The 15,325-nt window shown below is 58.3% G+C and overlaps 1 protein-coding gene across 1 annotated transcript; it reads right to left on the reverse strand.

Moving 5' to 3' along the window:
* Nucleotides 1-2,422: 2,422 nt before the first annotated feature.
* CBX8 (chromobox 8) lies at nt 2,423-4,985 on the reverse strand. Its single transcript, XM_065896675.1, has 5 exons — nt 4,856-4,985; nt 4,432-4,475; nt 4,181-4,246; nt 3,988-4,054; nt 2,423-3,535 (listed from the first exon to the last, which is right to left on the reverse strand). Exons 1-5 carry the CDS (start codon nt 4,922-4,924, stop codon nt 2,678-2,680), a joined length of 1,104 nt encoding a protein of 367 aa, XP_065752747.1. The 5' UTR covers nt 4,925-4,985; the 3' UTR covers nt 2,423-2,677.
* Nucleotides 4,986-15,325: the final 10,340 nt, after the last annotated feature.

Genomic DNA, 15,325 nt, shown 5'->3' on the forward strand with positions numbered 1-15,325 from the left:
GCATCCCCTCAATTGGGGAAGGGCCTACTGGAAACGGAATCGTCCAGGGCCGACAGGGCGAGAGAGGGGGGTGGGATGGGAAATGAGCGAGGAGGGAAGGATCCTCTCCCCCGCGAGGCGCCTGTTCCCTCTTCTCGAGGGCCAGCAAAAAGGAATAAAATCCGAGACACGTCTCTATTTACAAAGTATATATTTAAACATGTAAAAAGCGGTATTGGATACAGACATTCACAACCGCGGAAGATAGGTGCCAACCTTCACTCGAGCTGAGGCGGAAATCGAGTCGAGATTTGTACAAATCTTAGAATTAAATAAACCCAACACGCACACATCCCGCGCGGTTGCAGACTCCCAGCCACACGGCCCCGGCCCTGCCCACCCACCCCCAGGTCAGCGTCGCAAAAGAGAGTAAAAGAGACGAGCGAATGGCCACGGACAGACGGCAGGACAGAGGGACGGTGGGGCAGAACGACGCTAGCTGGGAAAGGTCAGGGGGAAGGGGCAAAGTCAGCCCCGAGGGAGGGAGATGAGGGCGAAGGGAGGAAGGGAGGGAGGGAAGGCGGCAGCCAGGTAAAGACACGTGTCCCGGAGTGACCTTCCACTCGGTAACAGACATGTCCCGTCAATGAAGTTTCATCTGAAAATAGCGTCGATATTTAAATAGATACACTTGGTCAACGGCGCTTCTTTATACAAAGTCTAAAATACCAGTTTTACAAACGCGAGCATTTAAAAATCCCCATTCCAGGGGCTTCTCTTTACAGGCGCAATTTCATAATTAAAAAAAAATCATGTAGTACACCGTCTTCCTCTTTTTTACCCCCTCACTTCAAAGGCAAAAGTCTGGAGGAGAGAGAGGCTGAGAAGAGGGAGGTGGGAATACGGGGAGTGCGGAAGAGAAACCAGGCTGGGGTTCCCGCCCTGTCCCCCCAGCATCGAGAAGTTTCCCCCCTCAATCCCGGGTCCCCGCCGCGCTCGCCCGGAATCTGTGCTTCCTCTCAAGGCTCGGGGCCCCCTCGCCCCTCCCTCCACTAGCAATGGGAAGTTAGATCCCCGCTGGCCCTTTAAGGGTGGGGGAGGGCGGGGAGGCCGCAGGATCATTCCTCGAAGGGACCGGGATGTGAGGGGGACAGAGTTGTGCTTTTGAGTCAAAAGAGGAGCGCGCGTTCTGCGACCCTGGAGCACAGCGTGGTCAGGAGTCGGCCGGGGCGGGGGCGTCCCGGGACCCGCCGCCACGCAAGGCCTCCCCAGCCGTCTCTTCTCCAACTCCCGCTCCTCCCTCCCCCTCTGGCGGAGTTTGAATGTCGAGTTCAAATAGAGAACACTCCGCGAATCGAAAAGGCCTATAAATTATAGCTTTTGCTTTTAAGGGGGTAAAAAAAAAAAAAGGAAAAGTTCTGATGCGCACTCTTGGATGGAAACCTCCCCTCGCCCCTCCCCTCTCCCAGCCGAAACCGCCGGGATGCGAGTCCTGCCGGCTCCGAGCCCCGAGCCCCAAGCCCAGACCCTCCATCGCACTCCCAGCCAAGCTGCGGCCCCCGCTCCCAGCCGCCCCTCCCTCTGTGGGTCCCGCAGGGTGGGCCTGTCTGGCCATACATTCTCCTGAGAGCTGGCGGCCCGCCCTCCCCGAGGGAGGGAGGCTAGTCCAACTCTTCCTGGGAGGCGGGGGCCACCGTCTCTTCTGGCGTAACTAGAGGACGCGAAAAGGAAAAGTCCACCCCCGACCACTTTTCTTGTAAAACAACAACCGCCTCGAACTCTGGGCACTGACATGCAATCCTCCCAATTTATCCTGGCATTTCGGGAATGTAAACAGATTCGCTGGATTTCTTTTCTTTCTGTGGAGTAAGGAAAGGAATCGAGGGAACTGGGAGATTTTGTCCACATGACATACACACGATCCGATCTGCGTGTACAACACACACATCTCCCGTAAAGTGCTTTTTCTGGTGTGGTCCTGGGAGAAATCTGCTGCTCCCCAACCACCCGCAACTTTTTACCTTTAACCTCACACACAAAATGTTACTCCAGTTAATACTTTAACTTTAAATCCCCGCAACAGATTTCTTAATCTTAAAAAAAAAAAAAAAAATTAGGAAAAAGAATAACAGACTGACCCCACCCCCTTCCTTTCTGATTGGGGAGCCAATCTTTTGTTGGCCTGGCCCACCAATGGGAAGAGAGAAAAAATCCGGGTCCTGCCTTGGTTCCAGGGGTCTGACCTGCGGCTGTAGGAAAAGGGAGGAGGGGTTAGGTGGGCTGGCTGAGTCTCTCCTGACACCATCAGAGGCCCAGTGCCCAGGTCTTCATCCTCCCTAGTGCCCTGGGTGGCTGTCAGGCCCCTCCTGCCCACCTCAGCCTGTCTGCCCCAACTGAACCACACTGAGTCTCTCTCTCTCCTCGTTTAAATAAAACAACTTCAAGAGTTGAAATATATATATTTAGATATTTTTTCTTAAATAACATATTTACATCTAATAGAAAATATAACTCTAGAGATAATCTTTCCAACCAAAACTGAGGGGGAGGGATGAAAGGAAGGGGGTTATGTGAAGGTAGGGATGGGAAAGGACCAGCCAGAAGGCCACCTCCCACCCAGAAATAAAAAGCATTATGCCAAGTTTGCACTCTCACTCTCTCTCCTGCTCTCTTGTCCTGGGATCACCCACCCAGCAATTCATCTTTTCTCTTTAAAAAAGCCTTGGTCCGTGTTACTTTCCTTAATTGTGACGGTCAAAAAGTTTGAGGTCACGTCGGTGACCACCACCTTCTCCAAGTTGGTCAGAGAGGGGCTCCAGGATTCTTCCTCTGGGTCCCCCAGGATTCTGGCCACTGGGATCCTGGCGATGAGGGAGGGCCTTCCCCCTTGGGCCCCCATGTCCCGATACAAACCCCCCACAGAGCTGGGGGTGCCTGAGCCATGCCGGACCCGGGGGCCACCAGGGTCCAGGGTGCCCTGGCCTTTGGCCTCCAGGAAGGCGGCCCTGTGCTTTATGACCCTGGCTGGAAAGGTGTCCACAGCCAGCTTGCCCGTGGCCTCAGCCGGGCTGGGGCTGGCCACACCGCACTGGGCCAGGTCCGAGTCCTGCCTTCGAGCCAGCTGGATCACACTGTGGCCAGCTGGGAACTTTCCTGCCCCGGAAGCAGTGTCGTCCAGCTTCCTGCCCTTGAGGTAATCTCCAAGGCCATCACTGGGTTCTCCCAAGGGCCTTTGTGAGGGGTCCAGGAGCTCTTTCCGGGGCTTGGGACCTCGCTTCTTGGAGCTGTCGCCTGGCGAGCTGGGTTTGTCATCTGTGCGGCTAGCACACCGTTCACGCTCTCGTTCCCTCTCCCTCTCTCGATCACGGTCCCGAGGGGGCTCCACTCGGCAGGTGCTGCTGCTCCCCGGTGGCGAAAGACCCATGTTCCGAAGGCCCTCACGGGCCCGGGAAGTAGAGGCCAGTTCTTGGGGTGAGCGGCCGGGATAGGGGATCCGAATGCCTCGGGCCGAGTCACTTCGGAACTCGTAAGTTTTGGCCTTTGCCTTGGCTTGGGCCTGCAAGAAGAGAATGCAGTGTCAAGAGCAGAGCAGGGCCCTGTCCACCGCCCCCACCTCCCAACCCCTCTTCCAGCCCCACCCTCCCTGCTACACTCTCTGATGCCTTGGGATTTCTATATGGGTTGGGGTGAAGCTTAGGGGCAGCAGTCTGGAGGAAGGAGTAGACGATCTATCTGGAAGCAGCCATCCACACAAAGCACACTTCTTGTATTTGATTATATGTCTATTTGGGATGGCTGGGGGGTCCGATAAAGGAATTCTAGTGTGGAATTCTAGAATACCCCTCCCCTCAAGACACGCTTAGCAGTGCCAGTGACTTGGTGACAGCCTGTCTGGGGACTCCCTCCTAGGTTACAAATAGGACACCCCACTGGTTCACAAGCCCTCAGGGCCCGCTTCCCACAAACTGACATAACATTGCTGCCCACCATTGGACACTGCCATCCTACCTTGAGCAGGAAGGTTTTGGGTTTGGGTCCTCGCTTTTTGGGGCCATAGAGCTCCATCTCTCGTTCCCTGCAGAAAGGAAGGAGGAAGAAAGGGGTGTGTGAGTAAAGAAACCAAGTGGGCCTCCAGTTCAAGCTGGTTAGGAGCCACCCTTCGTGTTCTAAGTGAGAAGCCGAAGCTTGGAGGGGCCTCTACCTTTCCTCAAAGGCTGCGAGCAGGCGAGCATCCAGGATGTTTTCTTCAGGTTCCCATGTGCTGTACCTAAAAGGAATCAGGAAGAAGTGGGCATCAGTCCCGGGAGCAGGGAAAGAGCCGCGGGTAGGTGTGTGTATGTCTGTAACTTTTCTTGTTGCATTGTATTGTATTTCAACGTAAAGGGAAAAAGAGGAAGAAAGCAAGCTCCCAAATAACAGTCTGGGGTTGAGAATTGCACAGAACCTACTTACTTCTGCGACCAGCCCTTCCATTTCACGAGGTATTCCATGCGTCCCTGAGGATGTAAAAAGGAAAATGTATGTGTGCACGGGGAAAAATGCATGACGAGGACACGAGAAATACATGCAAAAAAATGCATGCACCGAATGAATGCGCGAAATCCCACCGCGAAAGGCAAGCGCCCGCTGCATCACCCCCTGCACGAAACGCTGCACAAAGTGCATGCACCGGCATTCATTCCCCCCACCCCGCCCCCCACCCCCCACCCATGCAATCTGTGCATCGCTGCAAGTCTAAGGAAAGCGCTTGGGCTCAGAGCCGCCGCCACGGCCGCGGCCGCTGCTGGGACCTGGGGGAAGGGAAGCTGGGCTGCAGCAGGGGGAGGGAACCCGGGCCGGGAGGGGAGGGCTCGGCCCAAGGCCTGGGGGCACCTACTTTCCGTATGCGCCGCTTCAGGAGGGCTTCGGCCGCGAACACCCGCTCCCCCACCGCTGAAAGCTCCATGTTGACTCGCCGCTTCCCCCCTTGGCCGCTTCCAGGAGCAGAAAAGCAGCAGCCAGCGCACGACAGACCATAATACTCTCCCGCTGACGTCAGTTCTCCTCCCCCTCCCGCGCGCTCGCTCCCTCCCCACCCCCTCCCGCGCGCGGCTCCCTCCTCCCTTCTCTCCCCACTCTTCCTCCCGCCCCACGTGTTGCTAACGACGTTGCTAAAGCCGAGCGGCCAGGGCCAGCTCTCCCGCGCTCTGATTGGGCGAGCTGCGGGCCACGCCCCTCTCGCTTTCTCCCCCGCGTTGCTACGTGACCCGCGTTCCAATCGCCAGGGGGCGGAGTCCGAAGCGACTCCGGAGACAGAGCGCTGGCGGGGGGGGGGGGGGAGAGAGAGGCCGCCGCCGGAAGTGACGTCGCATGGAGGGCGGGCTCGGCCGCTGTCAGTCTGCTGGGCTGGCAGGGGGGCTGTCCACCCTCTGTCCCCGCCGGGGCCCCCTTCCCGCCGCCAAGATGTCCCTCCGGTGCTCAGCGTCCCTCACAGCTCTCGCTGGGACCCCTGCGGTGGTGTCAGCCAGGCCACGCCCCCTCAGCGACCCCCAGCCCGCCCCACCCCCACCGCCCGGACTCGCGCCCTTCCCTCCCCCCGCCGCCGCCCGCGCCGCACAATGCACAATGCACAGGTGTTGGGGCGCCGCAGGCCGCGCCCGAACCCCGAGAGCCGGCGACGCGCCCCTTGCCAGCTCTTCCACCCGGCCCCCTCCCCCCGAGTTGCACACCCGACCCTCGGTCTCCATGGCAACGGCCTCCCCCGCCGCCGCCAGCCCCATCCCGCTAACAAATCAATGTGCCTGCGTCTCCTTCTCCTGTCGCGCAACCCTGCCCTCCGCCACCCTCCGGGCCCTGCGAGCCGGGCTGGGCTCGAGCGCTTGCCCCCAGCTTGGAAGCCGAATGCAGACCCAGTGGCGGCTCGCTGTTGCCGTCCGACCCTTCCCACACCCCGAGATCCCGTGGGGGGCGTCGCGCGCCTTTTTCCTGCCCCCCCCCACCCGTCCCAGACGCCCGCAGCCACCTGCCTGTGCCGCCAGCCCGCGCTGCTCGTCCCCGCCAGGCCCTGGCCCCAAGGGTCGCCAGCCACAGCCCAGCCGCTCCGTGCCCCGGGCCTGGGTGTGTTGGGGGAGGGCATGGACGACCACCAAGCAGAGTCTGGAGTTTGGTTGGGGTTGGGGCGCGCGGCTGGGGGAGCGTCCCGCTTCCCCCGGATCCGGGCGACCCGCTGGGCCTGCGCCGCGCACTTCCTGTCCACAGCTCTTCCCAACGTGCGTGGCAGACACTCCGCGAGAAAACCCGGGGAGCGTCGCGGGGTCTAGTGCGGGTTGAGGAAGAGGGGCGAAAATGGCGGGGTCCAGGAAAGGGGGCGAGGGCCGGGCCCTAGAAGCCTCGAGTTTGTACACACGCAAACACAAGCTCCTGTTCAGCTCGAGGTGACCCGTGGCTGGGGCGGCGGCGGCGGGGACAGCAGCCCAAGTCCGGGCCCAGCAATCCCCAACACTTTTCTCTTACCAACCAAGCTGCAAGTAACAGCACCTACTCCTCGGAACCCACGATTTAGTTAAAACATCGCTGATAAACTTGATTGGAAGCAGTTTCCCTTGGCGAGGGATGTGGTGGAAGAGAGAAAAAAGAAAGAACGAGAGAGAGAGAAGGAAAGGCGAGCCAAGGAGTCTGACTCGAAAGGGCAGAAAGCCCAGAGCGGAAAACCGGCCTCCTGTCCAAAGTTAGGTGCGCGGCGAGAGCGGCGCGTCCTGGAAGCGCGGGACAGGCGCGGCTCCCGGCCCACCCTCCCTGCCACTCCCCGCCCCCACCCCTGACAACGCGGGGTTCCAGTTTTTGGCCTTGCTCAAACTTTACAAGGTGGGCTTTAGGTGTACAGTCTCCTCTCTCTGGCCATTTGGTCTTATTAGCGTACAGCGAGTTGGCGACGCCCAGATCGCTCTGGCGACCCGCGCGGGCTGCCCGCGAGAGGCCGCCGACGGCCGCGTCCTTAATCATAAAAAGTCATTCCCGGTAACAAATAGTTTCGTTGGCCGGTGCCAGCGATACAGCTGTTTCTGTTTAAGCTTAAATACTTTCCAACAGTTTGGGCAGTAAAAATAAAGTCGGCCTCAGCCGCCTATAAGTGTCTGGTTTCCCCGCCCAGAGAAAGCCCACCCTCCGCCCTGGGCCCGGGTCGCTCTGCACACCCCGCCCGCACCCGCCTGGAATCCGCTGCCCGCTGTGGGCGACGGCTGCCAGGCTGTCCCAGCCACGCACCGGCCGCCCGAATTCCTGGGCAGCCCCAGGGCCACCTTGGAGCCGAAGAGAGGGAGCCTGTCCCGATCGGGCTGGAGGAACGGACCGGCTTCGCTACCCCCCGCCTTCCCCCACCCCTCGCAAGCTGGCCTGCGCCAGAGAAGAGTGGTGGTTTCCCTTCTGATAGGGTTTCTGGAGCCCTGTTCCCGGGAGTTGTGTTTGCGTTGGGTGCCTTTACAGACCCGGAGTTTGCACGAGGCGTGCAGAGGTCGATGGTATCAGTTTCACGCTGAAAAAGTTAGCTCAGCTCCTCCCTCCCAGGGTTTTTCTTTCTTTTTCTTTCTTTCTTTCTTTCTTTCTTTCTTTCTTTCTTTTTCTTTCTTACTTTCTTTCTTTCTTTCCTTCCTTCCTTCCTCCTTCCCTCCCTCCCTCCCTCCCTCCCTCACCTCCCTCCCTCTCTCCCTCCCTCCCTCCCTCCCTCTCCCTCTCTCTCTCCCTCCCTCTCCCTCTCTCCCTCCCTCCCTCCCTCTCCCTCTCTCTCCCCTCCCTCTCCCTCTCCCTCTCTTTCTCCCTCCCTCTCTCCCTCCCTCCCTCTCTCCTCCCTCTCTCTCTCTCCTTCTCTCTCTTTCTCCCTCCCTCTCTCACTCTCTTTTTTCTTCCTTGCCTAAGTGCCTCCGAAGCTTCAAGTGGGAAATGAAAACCCCAGCGCTGCCGTGCATGGCCCCCTCCTCCGGAGGGGTATTTAGTAATTTTTTTTTTTTTTTTGCTTCCCCGTCGCATTTTCCCGCCTGCCTTTATGTCTGGTGGCAAAAACACTTGTTCTGAACAAAATTAGCTTAGCGCTTGCGAGCTGTCTGAGTTTTCAAACGTCGGGTTGCCTGCAGCGCCTATAGCAAAGGTGGAACTCGATCCAGAAGGAAACGAGAGGCATAGAATAATCTGAGAACAATCAGACCAAGCCCAGTTCTTGTCCGCTGCAGAGAAACTCAGTCCCGCGGGGTGGGGAAAGCAACCCCCAACTTAGTGATGGGGGTGTGTCTCACTCCTGACTGGTGCACTGCTGCCAACTGTTTGTGAGAGAGCAGGGCTGCAGAGAGTGTGAACACCAGTCATTGGGTGACCTCAACTCTCCGACAGTTTGGAGACTGAGAGGTGGCAGTCTGAGAAATAGGTTTGTAGTCTGGCGCGACCCAGAGCTGGGGCCTCTCTGTTGGGTGAAGAAAAATGCCTGTACTTGCCGGGAGAGGGGGCTAGCGTGGGGTGGTAGAGGCGTCCTTCCCGCTGAGACTTTCAAAGTGATCAGCCGGTGACACTTAGAAGCCAAGGGAAGGAGGAACCCCGCTCTCCACCTTTCTTATTGAACCTGCCTTCCTCGATCACTCAGTTCTCGCCACCTCCCTTCTTTCCTCCACATAACTTCTTTTATCCTTCAAAGTTAGATAATTGCTTTTCCCTCGTGCACCCTTGGGTGTAAACAAAACAGAGTTTCAAAGAACAAGAACCTTCTGCTCTTAATTTCATTGCCCGGCGGTCCTCGGCTGCGGCTGTCAGGTTCGAGTGCGCCGCCACTGCAGTAAATAAGGTAACTGCTTCCTATTACTTTAGCCCCATATGGCTGCAATTTGAGTGTCTTTGGAGACAGTGCGTGTGTCGGGGCGGGGGGGAGTGAAAGTGGAAATCAAATGCTCTCAGGTCGCATTTTTATGAAGGAAATTGTCGGCGATTCTTTTAGCAGTCTTCCCACCACCCCCTAGTTCCGGGGATGAGCTGCCCAGTTTCTTTGTTTATGGAATTATAGACGCCCGCCCACCTCGGGACACCTGCTTCCCGAACGCCTGGGTCTCCTGCCCGACTCTGCACTCGTTTTGGTGAACTGGGCACACGCCTGCCACTTCCCTTCCCAACAGAGGGCCTCCAACCTGCTCCCGACTCCTGGAAGCCAGCCCCAGCCCTCGGCCCAGTCTCCGGAAAGAGTCCGGACCCTGTGCTCCATGCGCCCGCCTCCTTCACCGGGGAGCCGTCCCCGGTCCAGGGGGCCTTTTAGGCCTCCCTGTGTCCGCTGCCCGTGGACTGAGCCCCCGGGGAGGAGGCCCGAGGCTGGCGCGGTCCGAGGGGTGGGAAGGCGAAGGGCGGCCGCGATGAGGGGCTGGGCTCCTGGGTCGCCAGACCAGCAAGCCCCAGCGCGTCCTCTAGCTGGAGGGTGAGACCGGGCCTCGGCTCGTTCACTGGGAGCTTTTCAACTTCACGGCTTGGCGGGTGTCGGACCTGCCTGGTCTTGGCCGCGGACGCGGGCGGATTTGGAACCCAACCATTTGCCTCGGGCGCGACAGCCGGGCCGGCTGTGAAGTGAGCGCGGGTGGCTCCGAGCGTGGCCGCGTGGGCCGTGGCCGCGTGTGTGGCGGTCGCGGCCCGTGGCTTACCACCGGCGGCCCCGGAGCCTGGCGGGCGCCCTCCAACTTTGCCGCCCCCACGCCTGGGCCAGGGCCCGACGTCTCCGGGACGCTGTTCGCCCGCTACAGGGGAAGGGCAGGGGTGACCGAACACCCTGCAAAGAGGTCCCAAAGACCCGGCCCAGGCAGACTGGCCGGTGACTGGAGGTGAGGCTGCCATGGTTTCTGGCCTGGGCTCCAGCCTCTACTCCTTCCCAGAATCAAGAAGTTCCCACTTCTCCTGTCCCGTTTTCTCCTCCCGAGTAGACTTTCAGACCCAGACCATCGGTGTCAGAGAAACACGAGAACATGCGGCAAAGGATACTAAGGGGCTGACCATGTTACAATAATTTCCCACAAGCCTGCACATACTCTAGATGACACATAGCCTTTGACTTCAGCCCCCTGAAATCGCAGGAGGAATAGCAGCCCCACAGGGGCAAGCAACATCTATTGAGCAGCTATTGTTGGGCACCTGCATTATCCCACTTACCATTGGTAAGAGCCATTCCATTATCAACCTGGTAAGAGCCATTCCATTATCCTCATTTTATAGATGAGGAAACTTGAGGCACAGTGAGGCAAGTAACTTGCCCAAGGACATACAACACGGGTTCTGCCTGAGGAGTCCCAAGCTCAATGCTCTCTATATCTACAGCAGTGGCTTTGGATACTCTGCATGTTTCACTTCCTCCAGGGCTTATGGAAATTATTCAAGGTAAGAAAGGGCTAATGGAGGCTCATGGAACTGGCCATAGAGGAAGACAGTGATCTTATTGCCAGAATCAGCAACCTGGTTGTGCTAAGCAGAGATGCTGCTCTGGGCCATTAGCATAAAACTTGATGCTGGAACAACAGAGGGAGGGAGGAGTTCTCAGAGCCCAGTCGACTCAGCTGGAGGCTGGATGTTGGTAGAAGTCCTTGTTTTTCCTTCATCATAGAGCACAGTGGCTAAAATTGTGGGCTCTAGGGCCAGTGGTTCAAATCCACTTATTGGCTGTGTGCCCTTGTGCAAGTTACTTAACCACTCTGTGCTTCAGCTCCTATAACTGTTATTTAAAAAGAAATATTAACATGCTTACCCCAGGGGGTGAATGGACAGGTTCAGAGAGTTGTCATGTAGGCACTATCACACCGTCAGGCACAGGCAAATGCTCAATAAATGTTCATCATCACTGTTACACTTGTCGCTTACTAGTGTTCTGGGGCCAGGTCAGGCTAATGGGACTTGGTGGGTCTCGGTTGGGTGACTTTCCCCAAGGAACCCGGTATCAAGCCCGAACTTTCCCTACCTCCCATGAGGGGTACCCACAAAGAGGGAGCCGGGTGCTCACCGACCCTCCCAGGGAAACTGTGTGCTCCTCAGACACAGTCTAGACTCGCCCCTTAGCACGGCCTGCCGCAGGATGCGTCCCACCAGATGGCCTCGCTACCAAAACGCAACCGCAGCTCCTGCAGCACGGAGGCCTGGTTCCGTGCGGGTGCGGTGCTGCAGGAGCACGCGCACAGAGATGAGGCCGGCACGCATGCGCGCATGCGCGCACGCGCGCCGCGTGGTGAGTCCCCCCAAGTCCTCTCCGGGAAGGCTGCCTGGTGTTGCTTGCGAAGTCCGGCTCCGGGAGCCTGGAGGCACCCTCGGCTGGGGGGGTGCAAGGGGAGATGGCTCCGAGGTGGACGGGAGACCTGAGCGGCTGCACCTCCGTGCCTAACCCGCAGGATGAAAGGGGTCCGAGAGCGGATAGGTCTGGGTGTTCGGTTCCCGTCGTCCCTGGAAGGGCGTCAGACTCTACGGCCTAGGCACAGCCGGGGCGGGACTGGGAGAAGCGAAGAGGACAGCGGGGTGTGGGGGGCAGAGAAGCCTGAGACAAATGGGTGGCCTAAGGGTCAAGGCCTCTGCGCCCCATCCGAGAGGAGGGTGTTATCAGAAGCCTCCTGGCCCCGAGATTCCCCGGACGCGCGAACTCTGCTGCTGCGTCAGCCTTGGCCACCGGGCTCGACCCACTGACTGCAGCCTGTGCTATAAGATGCCCCAGGTGGAGAGTTTGACTCCGGATTCTGTCTGCACGGAGAGGGCCTTGACCTCGCAGTGACTCGACAGGGTCCGTGTGTGCTCCTTCCCGCTCGTGACCCCATCCATCGAGAAGGCAGGGAACACGCACTTCCCAAGGGAAGACAAGGTTGGGCAGTGATTGGTGGCCCTAGAGCCTGCGCTCAGCGAGGTCGCCTGGCTCCCTAGAACCCGACCTCTACCAGGATTGGCACTTCGGCCGCCAGCCATGGTGGCCAACTGGTCGCCACACTGCCCTGTCCATCCCCACAGGATCTCTCCCGCCCCAGGGAATCTGCAGGGACGCCTGGGACTCCTTCTGGCGCTTCACGTTCATTCTCACTTCCTACCCCGCCCCCAAGCGGAAGGAATTGAAGTGACTTTTTGATGTGACTCAGGGGACTTCAAGTTAGTTCCAAACTGGAGATCCTTCAGTCAGTGCCACTTCCTCGCGAGGTTGTTCACGCTGAGAAGAGCCAAAATCCAGTCTCCCCTTTTAGAGGTCGGAAAAATCGAGTGCAGGAGCCTGCCGGGTCCTTTGACGAGGCACATGTTGGAGGGGTGGGGGTGGGGGGCGAGTCTGAGCGCTCCGAAAGAACCTCAGGGGGCCGAGGCGTTCGCCGACGCGTTCGCCCTCACCGGGGCGTACGGGAAACCCTAGGGACAGACGTTTGGGATTCGACGGAGGAAACGCGACGGTGCTCGGGAGGGTCCGGCCTTCTTGTTTCTGATGGAACCTCGGCGTCCTCCGCTCTGATCAGTGCCTTTTCCTGTAGCCCCCGGTCGGGGCTTCCGCGGTGCGCCCCCAGCGTTAGTCCCAAGGGTGGGCGCTGTCGGTGGCCGGACGAGGCCGGGCGGGCGTCGAGGTTGCGCGACCAGAGCGCGCCGGCTCCGCGCAAGCCCAGAAGCCGTGCTGCTGGTTCCGGGGCTGCCGGAAAGCGCGCGGCCAGCGGTGGCTCTGTCCCCGCGCAAGCGCCTCACTGCCCGGGCGAGACCCGTCTCTCCGGCCACCCTTGTCTGCGGGATGGCTCACCCCCCAGGGGGAGGACACCGACGGCCACTCAGGCCGGGCCACCCTCGCCAGAGAGTCGGGACGCCTTCTCTCGCTGCAGATGAAAGCCTCAGATCGACTTCCCCGCCCTTCTCTAGGAAATCAAATTCAGGGAACGTGGTACCGTATTTACCCGCACAACTTCCTCCCTTGACATTTTGCACTCTTGAAGTTGGGGCAGAAGTAATTATGCAAACATCTGGGGCTATCCTGCGCCGCTACCCGGCACCGTTCTTATTCATCTTGAAAGCCGCACTCTCTCATTTGCATAATAATGGCTTATCTAGAATGACACAGCAAATGGAGGCAAAATTAATTTTCTTTGCTTCAGCTAGTCTTTGAGATCCTGAAAACAGAAGCTTACGGCAAGAAAAACTGATTTTGCTGTGAGTGTGGGGTTCTTGACCAGACCAGGGAGAGATGAAGTTTAAAGAGGTGGAAATGTGATGTTCACGCTGAGTTTCTGTTGTTTTTCTAGTTTCACCCTTGGAGTTTATCTACTTTTGGCCAAACGGGTCAAGGGCTGAGCCACCGTGAGAGTCCTGGAAAACACTCTATCACCTCAACAGTAGAGGGATGTTCAGTGGCTCGGGAAACGGGGGCAGCATGGACTGTGGCTGGGGGTATCGGAGGTCGATGTTGAAGGTAGCGTGGGGCGGGGAGAAAGTAGACCGGCGGCCCGACTGGATTAAGGAGGTATCTGGCCGATCAGCGCTCTGGGCCTCTGGTCTGGCCCCTCTAAGGCTCAGTTCTCCACCCTTTGGACAGATCAAGAGGAAGCACTTCCTTGCTCTGGGATTGGTCGCCGCAACGACTGGGGCAGCAGAAATCCTTGGATTCAAAGCAGAAAACGGGTGTGTGGATAGTCAGGAGGGCATTATGTGGAGGAAGCATCTTTTATACATTAAAACATCTTTTTGATTTTTTTTAATATGAAGGGGAGTGGCATGGAGAAATCCACAAATAAATATGGCAAATGGATTTGGACCAGAATTGTCATCGTGGGGCCACTTTCAGGGCTATTCTGGGCTCCAGAAGATTTTTGCAGCAAAACTTGTCCCCTCCAAGGTCAGTCTTCCCTCTCCCAGTAAATAGTGCAGAGAGAGCACAGTGCAAAAGGTTGGGAGATCCACCCGCGGCCTCCCCCGCATCGCGCTGTGGACAGGAACTCCCTATCTCTTCCAAGAAGACAGTTTTACATTTAATTAAGGAAGTGGCGCCAGTTCAGCTTAGCCACCAAGAAGCCACCATTGCGGTCACTCCTTTTAAAATAATTCTTACATTTCATTTAAAATCAGGGTTGCAGGGGGAAAGCCGGATTACGAATTGCTGAGAGTGGAGCGACCTGCAGAGTGAAGTGAGCAAGCGAGAGGGAAAATGGGCGGAGGATTAGCCCCACGGTCGAAGGACTGGCTGTTTTCGCGGAAAAGGAGGAGGGCGCCAAGAGACCGCAGGGCGCGGGAGAGGGTGTCGCTGAGAGTTGGGACTACTGGGTTGGGACAAGGGAGCCGGCCCTCCCTCCATCTCCTTTCTCTTTCCTCTGCATTCATTCTCACTGCCTTTTGGACGCAGTCTCCATTCTGCCTTTTTTACACCTCCCTGCGTGGCGCAGCTCGACCCCAGAGGTATTATCTTTTTTCTGGCGGTGGGTGTGATATCACAGCTTCTTCCCTGGGGGCAGGGGCGCCCTGGGGGAAGGGCACCCCTGGAATACCGGAGGAAATGTTCTAGCCGCTCTCAAGTCTTTTCCTAGCTAGGAAACGCAGGGAGAGTTGGGATTCCAGGCCTCCCAATCATAGCTCCAGGTTTCAGCCTCAATTTCTCCATTTAGGAGAGTAGGGAGAACACCCAATGAATAGTAGAGAAAGGAGCCAGAGGCGTTGCCGGGTCCACTGCTTCCGAAATCTCTTAAGTCTGAAGAAGGTCTCTAGACGACCTCGTTCTCCGGCCGCTCTGGGTGTTCTAGCAGCCCCGGGCCGTGGGTCTCGGAACAGTCCTCCCCACTACCGCACCCCTGCACACACAAGCTTAGGGGAGGGGTCGGACCTCCCCGGCCCGCGAGCAGCCTCTCATCCTGAGGGGGACACCATCCAGCCTGCAAGGTCCGGAGCAATGGCTTCGTTGACCCCAGAGCCGGAGCCAACCCGGGCCCAACCGACCGAGAACAAAGAGAAGCCCACGCAGAGAGACGGGCTGCCCATCCCGCTGGAACGGCGCCCGCGGGCTGGGGGCGCCGAGCGCCACGCTTCGGGCTCCGAGTCACCGTCGCAAGCCCCAGTGCGGGGCAGCGGGGTGGTGAGCTTTCCTCCCAGGAGTCGGAAACTTCTAAGAGCAAATTCCCAAGTCTGATTAGGCGAAAAGTTCGCGCCCCACTTTGCACTAGTCGGGTCCGCGCGGACTTGTCCAGTGGAAATGGAGAGAGTGAGGGCAGTGGGTGTGGGGATCTCAGCAATCCATCTGGGCTTTAAAGGTGCTTGGACCACTCAGAAGCGGGTGGAGGAGTCGCCTGTCTCCGCTGAGGGGTGAGCCGACAGCGAGCGTGGAGATGGGAGTCTGAGGGTGAGGGTGTGCCAGAGGCAAGTGTGGGGGAAGAGAAGG

This window comes from Phocoena phocoena, chromosome 19, assembly GCF_963924675.1.
Source record: "Phocoena phocoena chromosome 19, mPhoPho1.1, whole genome shotgun sequence".
Classification (NCBI taxonomy): Eukaryota; Metazoa; Chordata; class Mammalia; order Artiodactyla; family Phocoenidae; genus Phocoena; species Phocoena phocoena.

Excerpts from the sequence above, each read along its gene's own strand:
- CBX8 (XM_065896675.1), bottom strand. The coding sequence starts at position 4,924 with ATGGAGCTTTCAGCGGTGGGGGAGCGGGTGTTCGCGGCCGAAGCCCTC. Across the intron at positions 4,476-4,855 it reads TGAAGCGGCGCATACGGAAA|GGACGCATGGAATACCTCGT; the intron begins GTAGGTGCCCCC and ends TTACATCCTCAG. Across the intron at positions 3,536-3,987 it reads CCAAAACCTTCCTGCTCAAG|GCCCAAGCCAAGGCAAAGGC; the intron begins GTAGGATGGCAG and ends CTCTTCTTGCAG.